This window comes from Pteronotus mesoamericanus, unplaced genomic scaffold (genome assembly GCF_021234165.1).
Source record: "Pteronotus mesoamericanus isolate MK-2021 breed Mesoamerican mustached bat unplaced genomic scaffold, CSHL_Meso_final scaffold_99, whole genome shotgun sequence".
NCBI classification, from domain to species: Eukaryota; Metazoa; Chordata; class Mammalia; order Chiroptera; family Mormoopidae; genus Pteronotus; species Pteronotus mesoamericanus.
In genome coordinates, this window is record NW_026555330.1 from 5,301,019 (window position 1) to 5,315,409 (window position 14,391).

The window sequence follows — 14,391 nt, forward strand, 5'->3', positions numbered from 1 at the left end:
TCACCCAAACAGACGGGGGTAATACACTAACTACGCGAGATGTTAAGACCATAAAAACAGGACTCACAGTCTGGAGGGGGCGCAAACAATGAATATATTGAAGCAATAAATATAGTCTACACAGCAAATTTTAATTACTGATACAGGAAAACATCAGGACACTTCAGGAAAGTGATATGGTGATGGGTTCTGCAAATCTAAGGACATGATCAAATCCATTTGTGTATTAGGTACCAGTAAAATATATTGTTTAGTTCCTACTACGTGCCAGGCACTATTTATGGTGCAAGAGGTATAACAATGAACAAAAGCGAAAATTCCAACCCTCAGGAAGCTTATATTGTAGTGTTTTGAAAGGAATTATTATCATAAATAGCACCGAAATTAGTTCTACTGGGATTCTGTGGTTTCTGGCTCATACTCTCAAGCAGGAGTATAAGAGTCTCCTACACAGTCACCACATTTTGAGCAGATTTCCAGAGAAGATTCTCCACCAGCAAACTCCTGTTAGTTTTGCATTTAATAAAAAATATGAGAGCCAATTTGGAAATTTTCTTTGACTGATTCTGAGTTTAAAGTCAAAGTACTTGCTAACAAACCTCTCAGATGATGTTTCCTAGCATATTTCCAAATCTCTGTGCTTTGTTTTGGTTGAAGGCTGCATCTTAAAAACAACTACATTTTGTTCATATCCTGTAAAGCTGGAGTTAGGCCAACAAGATTTCCATACTTCAGCAACAGAAAGGAATCTCAAATCTTTTAAGCAGTAGAGCAGTGATTTTCAACCTTTTCCATGTTGAGGCACACATAAACTAATTACTAAATACAAAATATATTTTTTGCTGATCTGACAAAAAAATAGGTATGATTTTGATTCATTCACACCCAAGGACTACTGTTGTGTTGGCTGTTGTCATTTTTTAATTTGACAATCTAAGGGAAAAGAGGTCAGTGGTCCTGACTAAATAGTCAAGTAGTGCATGTTTTAAAAATTCTGGCAGCACACGGGTTGAAAATCGCTGCAGTAGAATAATGTCATCTTACATTATCCCTAATGGTAGCTTATTCCTGACTTCTCAAAATGGCCACTTGCGGCAACTCACTTCAGCTTACAAGATGATTGACAGAGATGCACTTTGTTCCACAAAAAACCTTTACAAAAAATACCAGGATCCCATCATTTCCTCTACATGTGCTTTGTGAAAAGTTTTACTACTTCCAATTCAATGTCATGTTAGAGTCAAGCTGGAAGGCCACTAGGAGTTGGCCATCTGCTTACGCACCTGCATTGCTGGTGCCGTTAACAGCGTCCTTGTCCTCATCTTCCTCCTCTTCAGGAAGAGAGCTGTCCATCCTTTCCATCTTGCTGACGGACGTAGTTCGTTTTCTTTGGGATTCAGTGTCAAACTCATTATCAAAGAGGACCTGGTCGACAGGGTCGGGCTGGAAAGGGCTGGGCTCCGCTGGAGGCTTGGGCGTGCCATAGAAGTTTCCTGAAATGAACAGAGTGACAGCAGCTGGAAGTACTAATGCAGAAGTGAGAGTCACGACAATTGACCCAGTGCATGTCTCTGTCCTGTTAGCTGTCAACTAAAGTTTCTGAATAACCACCACTAGCCAAGTGGAGGTCAAAACACTGCTCGGCAGAGGAGGAGGTAGAAAGAGGAAAAATAACTAATCTTTCAAAGGCCCTTCCCCATATATTATCTAACATTTTAACATGATTTATACTAAAGCCAGCAAGCTGACTTAATGTGTACAGGTTATTTATTCTATCTTGCCTTTTTGCATGGGCTCTAACGTGGGGCCGAATTTGTGAATTGAAATGCATCACTGCTCTTGTGTAAGACTCATTGGCGTAAAAGTGGGAGTAAAGAAGAAAACCAACTCAAATAATTTTGTTCTGATGTGTAACAGAATGAACTACTTTGGTAAAATAAGGAAATATGTGGGCAAAGGATAAAGCGAAGAATTAATCAGTCTGTGTCGAAATGTAGGCTGTTTATGTAAAAGTAATTTTTGAAAGTTTTCCTGAGATTCTAATTATATCATTTTATCTGACAATTTGTTGAACAAATAGAGACATTATTAGCATAATTCAATATTGGCATACTCTCAGGAAAGCAAGAATACTTTAATATGTTAAGTCTTGAAGATCAGTAATTTTTGCAGTAAAAATAAATGTTCCAGAATAGAATGAAAACAATTGAATATCTTCTCAACTTGCCACGCAGCTCTCATTAGGCAGCCAAATATAATGGGAAGTGCTCTGTGGATCCAGCTACATTAGCAGTTTGTGGCTCCTGCTAGTTTTGACCTTGAATCAACAACTCTGCTAATGTTATAAAAAAAAAAATAAATAGGATTATGGAGTAAAATACTGGCCTTTTATTTTATTTTTTAAATCACATCTTCCAAACAAATTCCTTGGCTCCTGAGGAGGTAATTAAGATGCTCGTTCCCATAATAAATTGATGGGGTATATAATGGATTATTTTTCCTAGATGAAAAAAGCATGGGTTGTTGATCATCACACTGTGGCAAATCTACAAATAACATAGTTGACCACAGGTTGGGCATGCTTCAGAGGGGAAAGCATTAAGATAAATTCTTTGGAAATTTGACTTTAGGCAGTATTGTTATTAAAATACTCAAGGCAAAACAACAAATTCAAACTAAAAAGCTTTTGAACTACATCTCGCCTCCCCCCCACTCCACTGCCCCCTTGCTTTCAAACCCAGGTTTGAAATGGAGTTGTTCCTTTCATGCAGATGGAGGCAAAGGTTCGCATTAAAGCAGACTAAGGGGATCTCAGCAAGCTTTCTGACCCACACGTGAGGCAAGAAGCTGGCGAAAAGGCCAGTTCACACTTCCTGGGCAAAGGGCAGAGAAACGTTCCAAACTGAGGTCCGGGTAGGGAAGAGGGCACCAGCGTCTCCAGGGTGATGCCGATGATCCCATCACCACGGGACGGGGAGAGATCAAGACAAAAATCGAAGCTCTGCTTTTTCTAAGGATGGGGCTTTTACCAGAAACACATTTTAGTGTATATTCTTAGTAATTATTATCTAGCTCTAGAAAGTTTAACTTTTTGCCTAGGGTGAAAATTAGAAAAATTCAGGCCGTTATGTTTTTTTTCCATAATCACTGGTAACATTTTAGGACTTTATAATAAATTCTGGCAGTTTCCTTATTTTAAAAAATGACTGGTTTTAATAATAAGCATTGCTTATAAGTAAATCATATCTACTTTACTTGAGTTATTGGTAAATATCAAAATTGCAGATTATGGCAAGATATAAAATTACAAAGTTTGTGAACTCTGACTATAGTTATTAATAAATTTTTTTCATCCTTTTGAAGCTTTTTTGGAACTTTTTCTTTCCCTTTATTTTCTGAAGGTGTTTTCATTTTTTACAATGGAACTGGAACTATCAGATATCTTAAACATTTATAAAATCACAGACAATAGTAGTTATGGTAGTATTAGAAAACCTCCGTATTCATTTATTTAAACACCCTCCAGATATTAACTTTTGCCAGATTCTTTCAGATCTCCGCTTTTTTCCCCCTGAAGGACACACATATATGGTCACATACACTATTAAAGCCCTAACTTCCTGTCTCTGTCCCACCCACTCTCTTCAAGTTACCCTGAGGTTTGCATGTGTCACTTCCCTGCACGTGTATACATCAAGGACATATGTATATCCATGCATACATAACATATTAGTATTATTGTTCATAAAAGCTTCATAAAGTGTTCTTAAAACATTTCATATCTTTTTTTCTAAAGAGGGTACTACATGTATCCTTTTGCAACTTTCTTTTTATACAACTCTATTTCTAAGACTTAATTCCTGCTGACACACAGTTCCAGTTCACTTAACTGCTGTAGAACAGTCCATTTTAAGGAACAAATTAAAATGTATTTTATTCCTTCCCCTATTAGAAGAGAGTTGTTTCACCATTTCAAATAGCGCTACCTTGGCTGTTCCAGCCTATCCACATACGCACGTAGACAAGGGCTTCCCTAGGGCAGGCGTCTGAGAGGGAATTGCTGGCTTAGGGTTATGTGCGTCTTTGAATCTACCAGCTATTGCCAAGATGCCCCCAAAGAGACTGTATCATTTTAAACTCTCTCCAGGTGTGTTTGGGAGGAGTTTCCATTTCCCTCTATTATCACACTTTAAAATTTTTGGCAATATGATGGATGTGAAATGGTGTATGAGATTTCAATTTGCATTTCCTTTGAATTGAGCACACAGTAATTAATAACATGTAATATGCCAGTTTGTCAAATATTTAACATGTTTTTATACTTAATGTGTTTTTATAGTTATCCTTTGAATTGAGCACACATAATTAATAACATGTAATATGCCACTGTCAAATATTTAACATGGTTTTATACGTAAAATGGAGGAGAATAGCTTTGTGATCCAAAGATAGAGAACAACTTATACAAAACTTCAAAAGTACAAGTTATAAGGAGAACAGTAATAAATCTGACACACGAAAATTAACGATTTCTGTTTAATGAAGAGACGCAGGACAGGGTTATTATGTAAAAGAATGGGGGGAAACACCTATATTGGATGTGGAATCCACATCTAAATAAGTATCTAAATCTCTAAGGAATGTCTGCAAATTGGAAGGCAATTGAGATCCCATTTTTAAAATCTTGACAAAGCAAACAAATGAATAGACAATTTGCCAAAGTCCAAGAAACTAACAAGCAAATGAAAAGATGCTCAAACTCTCTGACTTTCAGAAAAAGTAAAGTTTAAATGAGATACCCACTTCTGCAACCATCAGATTGGCAAATTATAAAGCTGGAAAAGGCCAAGTGTTGCTGAGGATGTGGAGTCATTACTACTCATGCATGTCCGGCGGGAATGGAGACTGCAGAAGTATATAACCCAGCAAATCTGCTCTTGGGTATGCATTCCGGACATTCTCACGTGGGTCTATAAGAAGACATGTGAGAGAATGTTTGCTACAACTTGATTGGTGGTGATGGGGAGCTGGAGGCAACCTGAAGTCCATCACCAGGAGAAAGGTTAGGTAAGATGCAGGGGATTCAAAATACTGTGCAGTGGTTAAGAAGCAGTGAGTTATGCCCTGGCTGGTGTGGCTCAGTGGATTGAGTGCCAGCCTGTGAACCAAAGGGTTGCCGGTTCGATTCCCAGTCAGGGCACGTGCCTGGGTTGCGGGCCAGTGGGTGGGGGGACACGTAGGAGGCAACCACACACTGATGTTTCTCTCCCTCTCTTTCTTTTTCCCTTCTCCTCTCTCTAAAAATAAATAAATAAAATCTCAAAAAAAAAAAAGGAGCAGTGAGTTACATGCAAACACAGTATGGCAACATGGGGGTCTAAAAACATAGTAATTAAGTGAAAATAGCTATAACTGAATGAGATCTAGAGCACAGTCCAGATGTAAATAAATAAATAATAATAATATTGTACACAAAACAATACACATTTTGCAAGAACACATACAAACAAAAACATACATGTTAAACACATGGGAATGGCTGCCTATAAGAGGGAGGTGAAAGAAGAACAGGCTGCTTGCATAAAATAAAAACCAAGTAGCTGCTATTTCCTCTGAGAAGTCTTCACTGGCCACCTTGTCTAAATAAGACGTTCCTATTATATTTTCCTTAAGTCCTTTGTTTCTGTTTCCTTTGTTTTGACTGCCTTTCCCGCTCAGATACAGGATTTATTAAGGCGGTGTCATTTCAGTATTGCTCATCACAGTATCTCTAGTCCCTCTGATAATGCTTGGCACATAAAAGACACTTAAAAAATGGGCTGAATGAATAACAAGATGCTCAAATGAATGAACGAACTAATGAATTTGTTGGAACTAAGTCCAGAAAGGGTAGCTGGGTCAAACTTAGCAGGCAAAAGAAATCACTAAAATCACAGAAGATTCTCAAGAGGAGAGAGAACATGACCAGGGCTGTGCCTGAGGAATGTCAGGGGCGGGGGCAGAGGGGATGCTGGGAAGAAGTGGAAACAAATGGTATTAACTCAATAGCCTAGACGCAGCTCCAGCTCGCCCAGCGGGCCTACCATGAGGTGGGGAGTGAGGAGGCAGGCACCGAGAAGGGCGCCACAGGGGGACTAGACTGGGTAACAGACTGCACGGGAACGGTGAGAAAAAGGAGGCACACGATGTCTCCGTTGTTTTGAACTCATGGAGCTGCTAGAGAGAGATTATGAGGAATTACTCCCTTGGACAGAAAGCAAACACATATTTGGATATGTTGAAATCAAGGTGAGATACTTATTGAACGCCATCTCAAGGCACTGAAGATAATCTTGAGTAAGAAAGACATGACACCTGCCTTCCCTCAGCTTGTGGAAAAAGGCAGTTACAGCAGCAGATGATACAGCAGTGGCACACAGTATGGGGTACTATGGGAGCAGACACGCTTGCCAGTGAAGAGCGTTACATAAGGAATAAAAGGATCTAACGCAGAATCATTTAAAAATTGAACTTGATCTTAAATCTGTACTTCTTAGAATCAGGTGGGTAGAAAAGAGCTATAAAAAGAAAACCAAGTATTCTCTTCTTGCTGTTTTTCTCCCCCCATTCTATATTCACTTTTCTCCAACCTAGCCAAGGTATAAATAGGTTGTTTAGAGTGTACAGTATTTGAATTCCCAATCACAAACAGAAAGCAATCTATAAATACTTGCTGAGTTCAAATGATGAATTACTATGAAACATGCAAACTAGTTAATTTGAATAATTTTAGTATATTCCTCATAATTGATTTAATAATATGATGAAATGCTTTTAATTATTTAATCTTATTTTAACTAGTAAATTACAAATACCCCAATTAAAAGAAAGTTTTCCCCAAAACCAATAGGAAAAACTTTTTTTTCTAAAATCATATTTAACTGTTCAAATTCCCTCTGAAATAATTCCAGTCATTCAGATAGTTTTCTGGGTTGCTGTTTTCAATATGTGGGGAACGTACCATCATATGTTCCACTTTCTAATAATGCTCCACTCTCTTCCAGTGCTTTGAACTGTTCAACAGAAATGAAATTATAGTCCACCCCTGGTACTTCCCCATCCCTGGGGGCCCTTGTGGTGCCTAAGGGGGAAAGAAACAAGAAAAAAAAATAGGTTGTAAAGTACTTTCAAATTTACAAAATATTGCCAGTAATAGAAAATGCAGTCTACAGAAAACACATGGGAGAAACAGACCATTGAATATACCATACTGACTAGAATGAGGACCAGAAAATTTGAGGCAAGTTAACATTCCTAAGTGAAAGCAGGACAATAAATAATGTAGAGCAAGTCAATATACTTTAATAAAATCTACAGATAGCCATGAAATTCAAAACTACAAAGACTACAAAATTTTAGTGTCAGAGAAAGCTTAAGTTTTTAAGACACAACAGTTAATTCTTTTAAACTTCAATTATCATTATTTAATATAACCCACCAATAATAGACTTCATTTTTATGTAGATATCTTATATATTTTTTCTTCCTTTGAGAAAAGAAACTAATATTCTACTTATTAGAGACCTACAACAATTAAAAGAGAAAAAAATTAAGTTCTTTTAATGAACTCTATTTTTAAAAGTTGAACAAATGTTAATTATGAAATTATTTCAGACAGATGAATTAAATGGCTTAAGGCTTAAGACAGGTATTCATATATTACTTCTTAGCCATTATTCTCTTGAAGTAATTTTAAAACACTAAGCAGTAAGCTGGTTAATGAAATTCAGCAAGAGAGCACTAACTTTTATCTCCTAATGAATTCATATTAAAGCACAGTTGATCCTTGAACAACATGGGGGTTAGGGGAGCTGACCCCCCTCCCCACCCGCGATGCACACAGTTGAAAATCCAACTGAAACTTTTGATCCCCCCCAAACCTAACAACAGTTACCCCTTGGTATCCATGGAGATGACAGGTTCCAGGACACCTTGTGGATACCAAACTAGATGGATACTCAAGTGCCTTATATAAAATGGTGTAGAACAATGCATATAGTCGGCCCTCCACAGCCGTGGATTCCCAACTGCAGGTCGAAAAATACTGTTTTCAGTCCTCAGTTGGTTGGATCCCCAATGCAAAACCCGGGGATATGGATCGCTGACTGCATATTTATTAAAAACAAAACAAAACAAACCCCTGCATATAAGTGGACCGATGCAGTTCAAATCTGTATTGTTCAAAGGTTAACTGTAAAAAATCTTTCTTTCGGGTGCAAGGTATAAACTCAGGTTCTAACAGTATTTCTCCTTTTGAATCTTCCTGAATACGAGTCAATGATGAGGTATGTAACCTAGAAGTCGAGTTGGGCGTTGCAGCGAGTCCCGCACCAGGCCGCCGCTGCAGACCTGCCCCCTGGTCCCGAGCGCACCCGCAGCCAGGAACCCGGGAGACCCCTTGGGTTTCCCCCTCCACTCCACCTCCCAACCGTCCCCAGCGTTTATGTACTTTCCTTCCCACACACGCCTCATCCCTGTCGTTATCTGTGGTCCGAGCTGCTGGTCTCCCGGAGTCAAGTCTTTCTTCTCCCCGGCTGCACCCCTTACCCAACCGCAGCCGTGAGTTTTCTCAAACAATAACCTGAGCAAAGACTCGAAGCCCATCAGTGGTTTCCCATGATCCCTGGCATAAAACCCAGACTCTGCTTCTCCAGCTTCTCTCTTGCCCCACCCCTTCCACATTCTAGGTGTTAGCATAATAGATTTTTTTCCCCAGTTCTTTCAATGTTCTTTGCACTTGCTTACCTCTGAGGCCTTTGACCAAGTCATTCCGTTCCCTCGAAGACTTCCTATTCCCTCCCCCACTCTCACTTCAGCTAACTGCTCCTCATCCTTCAGGCCCCGGCTTAGAAGTTTCTTTTGAGAATCTCCCCTGGTTCCATCTAGGGTATGGCAGTATGTGGGGACCACATCTATCTGGTTCAGAGCGATGGCCCCAAGTCTCAGCACAGTGTAAGAATCAGAATAGGTGCACAATATAGGTAGTTGGCAAGTAAATGAAGTGAACTTTTACTCCAATATAATTAGCACAGTGCCTGGCAATATACTATTATTATAAATTCATTCATGGGAAACTATTCATTGCTCTTACTTTTTAAGTGTATTATATTCTATTATAGTCTGTAACATGTGAAAAAAATTCACAAAGGTGATAAAACATTAATGATAATTGTATCAGAAAATAATCATTAAGCTAACATTCATTCTAAGCAACAAAGATGGTATTCAATACATTCCCCTCCCCATATTTTTGTAAAAATGAGCATTTTCTTTATCTGTTTTACACCACAGCGGATACAAAATCTGGAAAACAACTTTTTTCTTAACATAATGCACTTTTCATTGTCAAATTTTTGTTTCTCATATGTTGACTAAAACTACATTGTTAGATTCCTCCAAATCAACAGCTTTTAGCCCCACAGTAAGTAAAAATTAACATTAGAAAATAAAGTCAGTGACTAAATTCAAAATTTATAATTATCTGTGACAGATGGGAAAACATGGCCACAATATTTCGCATCTCCTTCTTTGACGAGATGGGGCCTGTTGTCTCACCTCTTGAATCCGGACTGGATTTACGACTTGCTTTGCATAATTTAATGTGGAAGATGGGACGCTGCGTAGGCTCGGGCGCCTCGACTGTCATCGCGGCCTTCCTGGGACGCTCCCACTACCACGAATGGAAGTCCAGTCTAGGCTACTGAGTGACGAGACATGCCAAGCCAACAAACAGCACCAAGGGCCCAGACGTGAGCGAGGCCGTCTCAGCCCCTCCGACCCCAGGTGAGCTGCCAGAGACAACAGCCACGGGAGGGTCCCAGTTAAGCTCAGCCAACTCATGGAGTCACGAGAGAGAAACATGTGATGGTGATTTTAAGCCCTTAAATCTGGGGTGGTTTGTTATGCAGAAAAGGCTCATTGAAAATATTATCCAAATAAGCTCTACTATAAAACATAGTGACTATACAAAACCCAATTTAAGGGCAAACCATATCGCAGATAATACGATAAAAAGAGTACCGACTCAAGGGGCGGGGCAGCCCAACGTTTTCATATGGGGTAACTGTTAACGGCAGAGTCTGCAGCCTGCACCTAATCCCTCTGGGTTTCATTCTCTTTCTGCAAAGTGGTGTTGAGCAAGACGGTGTTCGCGCTTCTTTCTATTAATAAATATGAACTGTTACGCGTGGTTCCAACACGCATATTTCCAGTATTATAAATTTTTACTTCCTCCCCTCGAATGTCATCCCATACCCATAAAAAATTCTCTCCCTTCCCCTATTTGACCCCGACTGCCTTCAGCATTCCAGAAAATTTATCTTTACATTATTCTGGTGCTCTATATATTTACTGTAAAGCTTTCTACACCCCCTCCAGTCACCACTATATTTTCCCTCTTGACATAAAAATTCCTCCAACCAGTTCTGTTGACTCACCATCTCCCATTCCTCTCCTCTCATTCTCTCTGGAGCCCACTCCTACCAGGTCTTTGTCCCAACCACGCCAATGCGACAGCTGGCTGTGCTCATCGGCAGTCTCCACTTCGCTTAACCCAGGGTCAAGGCTCGTATCGCCTGACCTACCGACAACATTGGACATAACTGATCATTCCCCTTTTTAACTTTACTCTGAAACTAAACAAGTAGTAATAAAGCAGGTAAAGTTAAACAAGTAGTAATAAAGCAAACCCATGAGGGTGAAGGAACAGAACACTACCATGACACCAAAGCCCCCCCGTGCGCCCCCAATCCCAACTATCTCCCTCCCCCACCCCCAAAGGTAGCCACCATCTTGACATTGGTGATGATTTCCTTTCTTTTTCTTAAATTGTTTTTACTAATTAAGCAATGCATTTCTAAGCAACACAGCTTAGCTGTGCCTGTTTTGTGACTTCATGTGAATGGAATCATACCTGAGACATACTTCCATGTCTACATCAACACTTACCACGTTTTTAAACTTTGGTCAACATGCTAAGTATGTAAAGGCATCCTGGGTACTTATTGAGCAACTGGCTTATAAGATGACACATTCCTTTTCATATATTTACTAGCCATAATGATTTTTTCTGTTGTGAAGCGGCTGTGCAAGTCTTTTGCCACTTCTATGCTGGGTCGCCTGGCTTTCCTTTTCTTTTTTTAAAGATTTTATTTATTTTTAGAGAGAGGGGAAGGAAGGAAGGGAGAAAGAGAAACATCAATGTGTGAGAGAAACATCGATCGGTTGTCTCTTGCCCGCCCCCAACGGGGACTGAGCTTGCAATCCAGGCATGCGTCCTCACGGGTAATTGAACCAGTGACCTTTTGGTTTGCAGGACGATGCCCAACCCCACTGAGCTGCATCAGCCAGGGCCTGGGTTGCCTGTCTTTTTAAATTTGCTTTGTAGTTCTTTACTTTCTGGGTACCACAGTAGTTCATCAAATCTAAGAGAACACCAGCTTCTAAAAAGCACCGCTATTTTATCCCCATACCCTCACCAAAAAAGAAAAACACCTGGCAATTATAATTAAAAGATTCCATCTATTGAAGATGTATTCTAATTGTAGAGGGGTTAAAATGTTAATTGTCTTAGTATTGATGAAGCACAGCAGATATATGCACTGCAAATAGGGTGTTTCTGCTAAAACGTGAAATAGGCTTTCTTGAAATAGTGCTTTCTGCAAAATCGTGCACCAAAAATAACAGAGATGGAGCAAACAGGGTCAGGGTTGAACTCTCAAAACTTATGGCAACTTCCTAACACTACCAAATCAATTAACAATCCTGGTTAAAAATATTAATACAATTGAAAAGCCATGTTACATTCCTAATTATAAATACTAAATAAAATACTTAGTCTTTAAAAAGAACACAAAGAAAAGGTAGCCTGCCAGAAAGGCGTGCGAGACTTGAGGCTACTGAGCAATGAAGATAAGGCAAAACGTACAACAAACAGTTTTAAGAAAAAGTACATGCTTGAGTTGAGAAAAGAGGCCAAGTTGAGCTGAGCGAGCATCCTGTATGGCCCATGCGTCATTCAGCTGTGTTTGCACGTCCTGTGTTTACTTGCTGCTGCTTGATGATGCAAAGCGTGAGCTTGTCGGGGAAAATGGAATGAAACCAGTATCACCTCGGTTAAATTGACAGCATTCTCCTTCCTATTTACCAACTGGGAGCCTGCTGGGTGCCCATATGAGCCTATTTGCATCCAAACAAATATTGTGCAGAACAGACAGACAGTATCTTTCCCACTCAGTATTTTCTTTTCCCTTTTAATAGCCTTTTGAAGACACAATTTTTTTTTTCATTTTAATGTAGTCAACAAGTTGCCCTGAAGGAATCTTTTCCAAGACCATGGGGAGAGTCTATATTCTTTTTTAAAAGCATTACAGCCTTGTCTTTCATACCTAACACTACAATACACTAAAATAGTTATTTTTGGGGGGAGGGGCTGATGAGAGGTAGCAGTTCACTTTCCTTTTTTACCAAATTGCTACTCAACACAATTTACTTTTTTCTTTCTTATTTTTAAAGATTTTTGTTTACTTTTAGAGACACAGGAATGGAGGGAGGACGAGAAGGAAACAACACCGACTGGTTGCTTCTCAAACACACCCAGGCCAGGGACCAAATCCGCAACACAGGCACGTGTGCCCTGATTGGGAATCGAATAGTGACCTTTTGCTTTGCAGGATGATGCCCAATCAACTGAGCCACACCGGTCAGGGAGCAACATGATTTATTGGAATGTCAATTACTTCCCCCGATCAGCCCCAGTGCTTCTGCCACAGAAACTTATACAGAAATGTCTGTAATACTGGGTATCTGTCACTGGGCTTTCTGTTACATTCCACTCATTTCTGACAATTCCTGCACCATTATCACAGTACAGTGATTATTATATTTCATGATAAATCTTGAGACACAGTAGAGCAAGTCCACTGACTTTGTTTTTTCTATTCATAGCCTTTTCTTATAAACCAGAATAACAGAATAACAGGCTACCAGAATAACAGGCTAAAAATGTTGGAATGTTTATGTGATTAGATTCAATCTATTAATCAATTAGAGGAGAACTGATATCGCCACCATATTGAGTCTTTAATCCACGAGCACAAAATCCCTGCCAATATATTTAGATCTTTAATGTCTCTCAATTTTACCTTACAGAGATCTTCATACTTTTTTAAAGATTAATATTAAGTATTTTAAATATTTTATGCTGTTATAAATGATAGCGTTTTATAAACTTTCATGTTGTCGATGATATAAAAGAATACAATTGTGGAAATTTATCTGGTCACTGTATTCAGATATAATTAACCTACAATACAATTCATTAATTCTAACAGTACAATTCTATGAGCTTTGGAAACCAGCACAGTATAAGAAAAATGAGAAAAATGTATTATAATTCACCTGTTGAGAATTAAAGGTTAACAATTTGACAGAGGTCTGACGGAATCTACTGATATCAACTGAAAGCAAGAGCAGGAAACACTGAAAAGTAGAACCAAGTGTTGAAGTTGACATTTCCAGGGATCGGGACAGGAGCGTGCGGCGAGCGGAGGTCCCCACCTGCTCAGTCTTCCTTGCAGCTGTTCCCACGCTTTGCGTGTGTGGCCAAGGCCTTGCCTGCCAACAGTGGGTCTTTCTTGCAAATACAATATTATTAAGATTATACGCATTTATACTCTATATAATTTCTATGAGTGATGTCCCCTCAAAAATTACAACTTTTGAAGGCTAAATAAGTCCTTAATTGACAGTTTTGACATGTGAGGCTGTGTAATGGCTTTAGCCTCACTACAGGTTCTCAATGTACCTGAGTACTGCCCAACAACGTTCTCTGGCTTTTTCCACTGTTTGAGTGTTTGCTACGAGTCTCGGTGCTCTGCAAATGTTTTAACAGAAGAAACGAAAAGAGAAGGCGTGAAAGTTGATGTGGAAGATTCCAACCTGAATTCAGAAACTGGTCTAAGATCGGAAGTAAAAGCAACATGGATTTCAATGGAAAAAGTAGAATCAGGGCAAGGAGACAAAATATTTTCATTATTAAAAAATATATATGACCAGTGACTGATGCCTAATTTAAAGGTGCTCATGAATACGCATTTTCAATTTGATGGATATCAATGCAAATGAAAGAAATTTTTTCTAAGTCTGGAGTATTTGTTACCCAACAAAGATGAGATCATTGAATAATGTGACTGATATCTTGCATGCTTTAAAATTTCATTTTAGGAGTGAAAAATGTAGAGTAAATATGTGTGACAGTATCTTTCAAATTTTAAAATTATTTTTATTCTGTGTTAATTTTCTCTTTTTTAAGGCTATCTATTCACAAATGTCAGTATCAGGTGATTTAAAAGT

General features: G+C 39.0%; 1 protein-coding gene across 2 annotated transcripts in view; it reads right to left on the reverse strand.

The window, feature by feature from the left end:
* The window catches only part of MAGI3 (membrane associated guanylate kinase, WW and PDZ domain containing 3), a 174,503-nt gene that overhangs the window by 52,806 nt on the left and 107,306 nt on the right, over nucleotides 1–14,391 (reverse strand). For both annotated transcript variants that reach the window (XM_054564976.1, XM_054564977.1), the window contains exons 3-4: nucleotides 7,001–7,120; nucleotides 1,284–1,493 (exon numbers count right to left, since the gene is read on the reverse strand). In XM_054564976.1, the coding sequence (XP_054420951.1) occupies nucleotides 1,284–1,493; nucleotides 7,001–7,120 (330 nt within the window). The remainder of the gene's footprint in view (nucleotides 1–1,283; nucleotides 1,494–7,000; nucleotides 7,121–14,391) is intronic.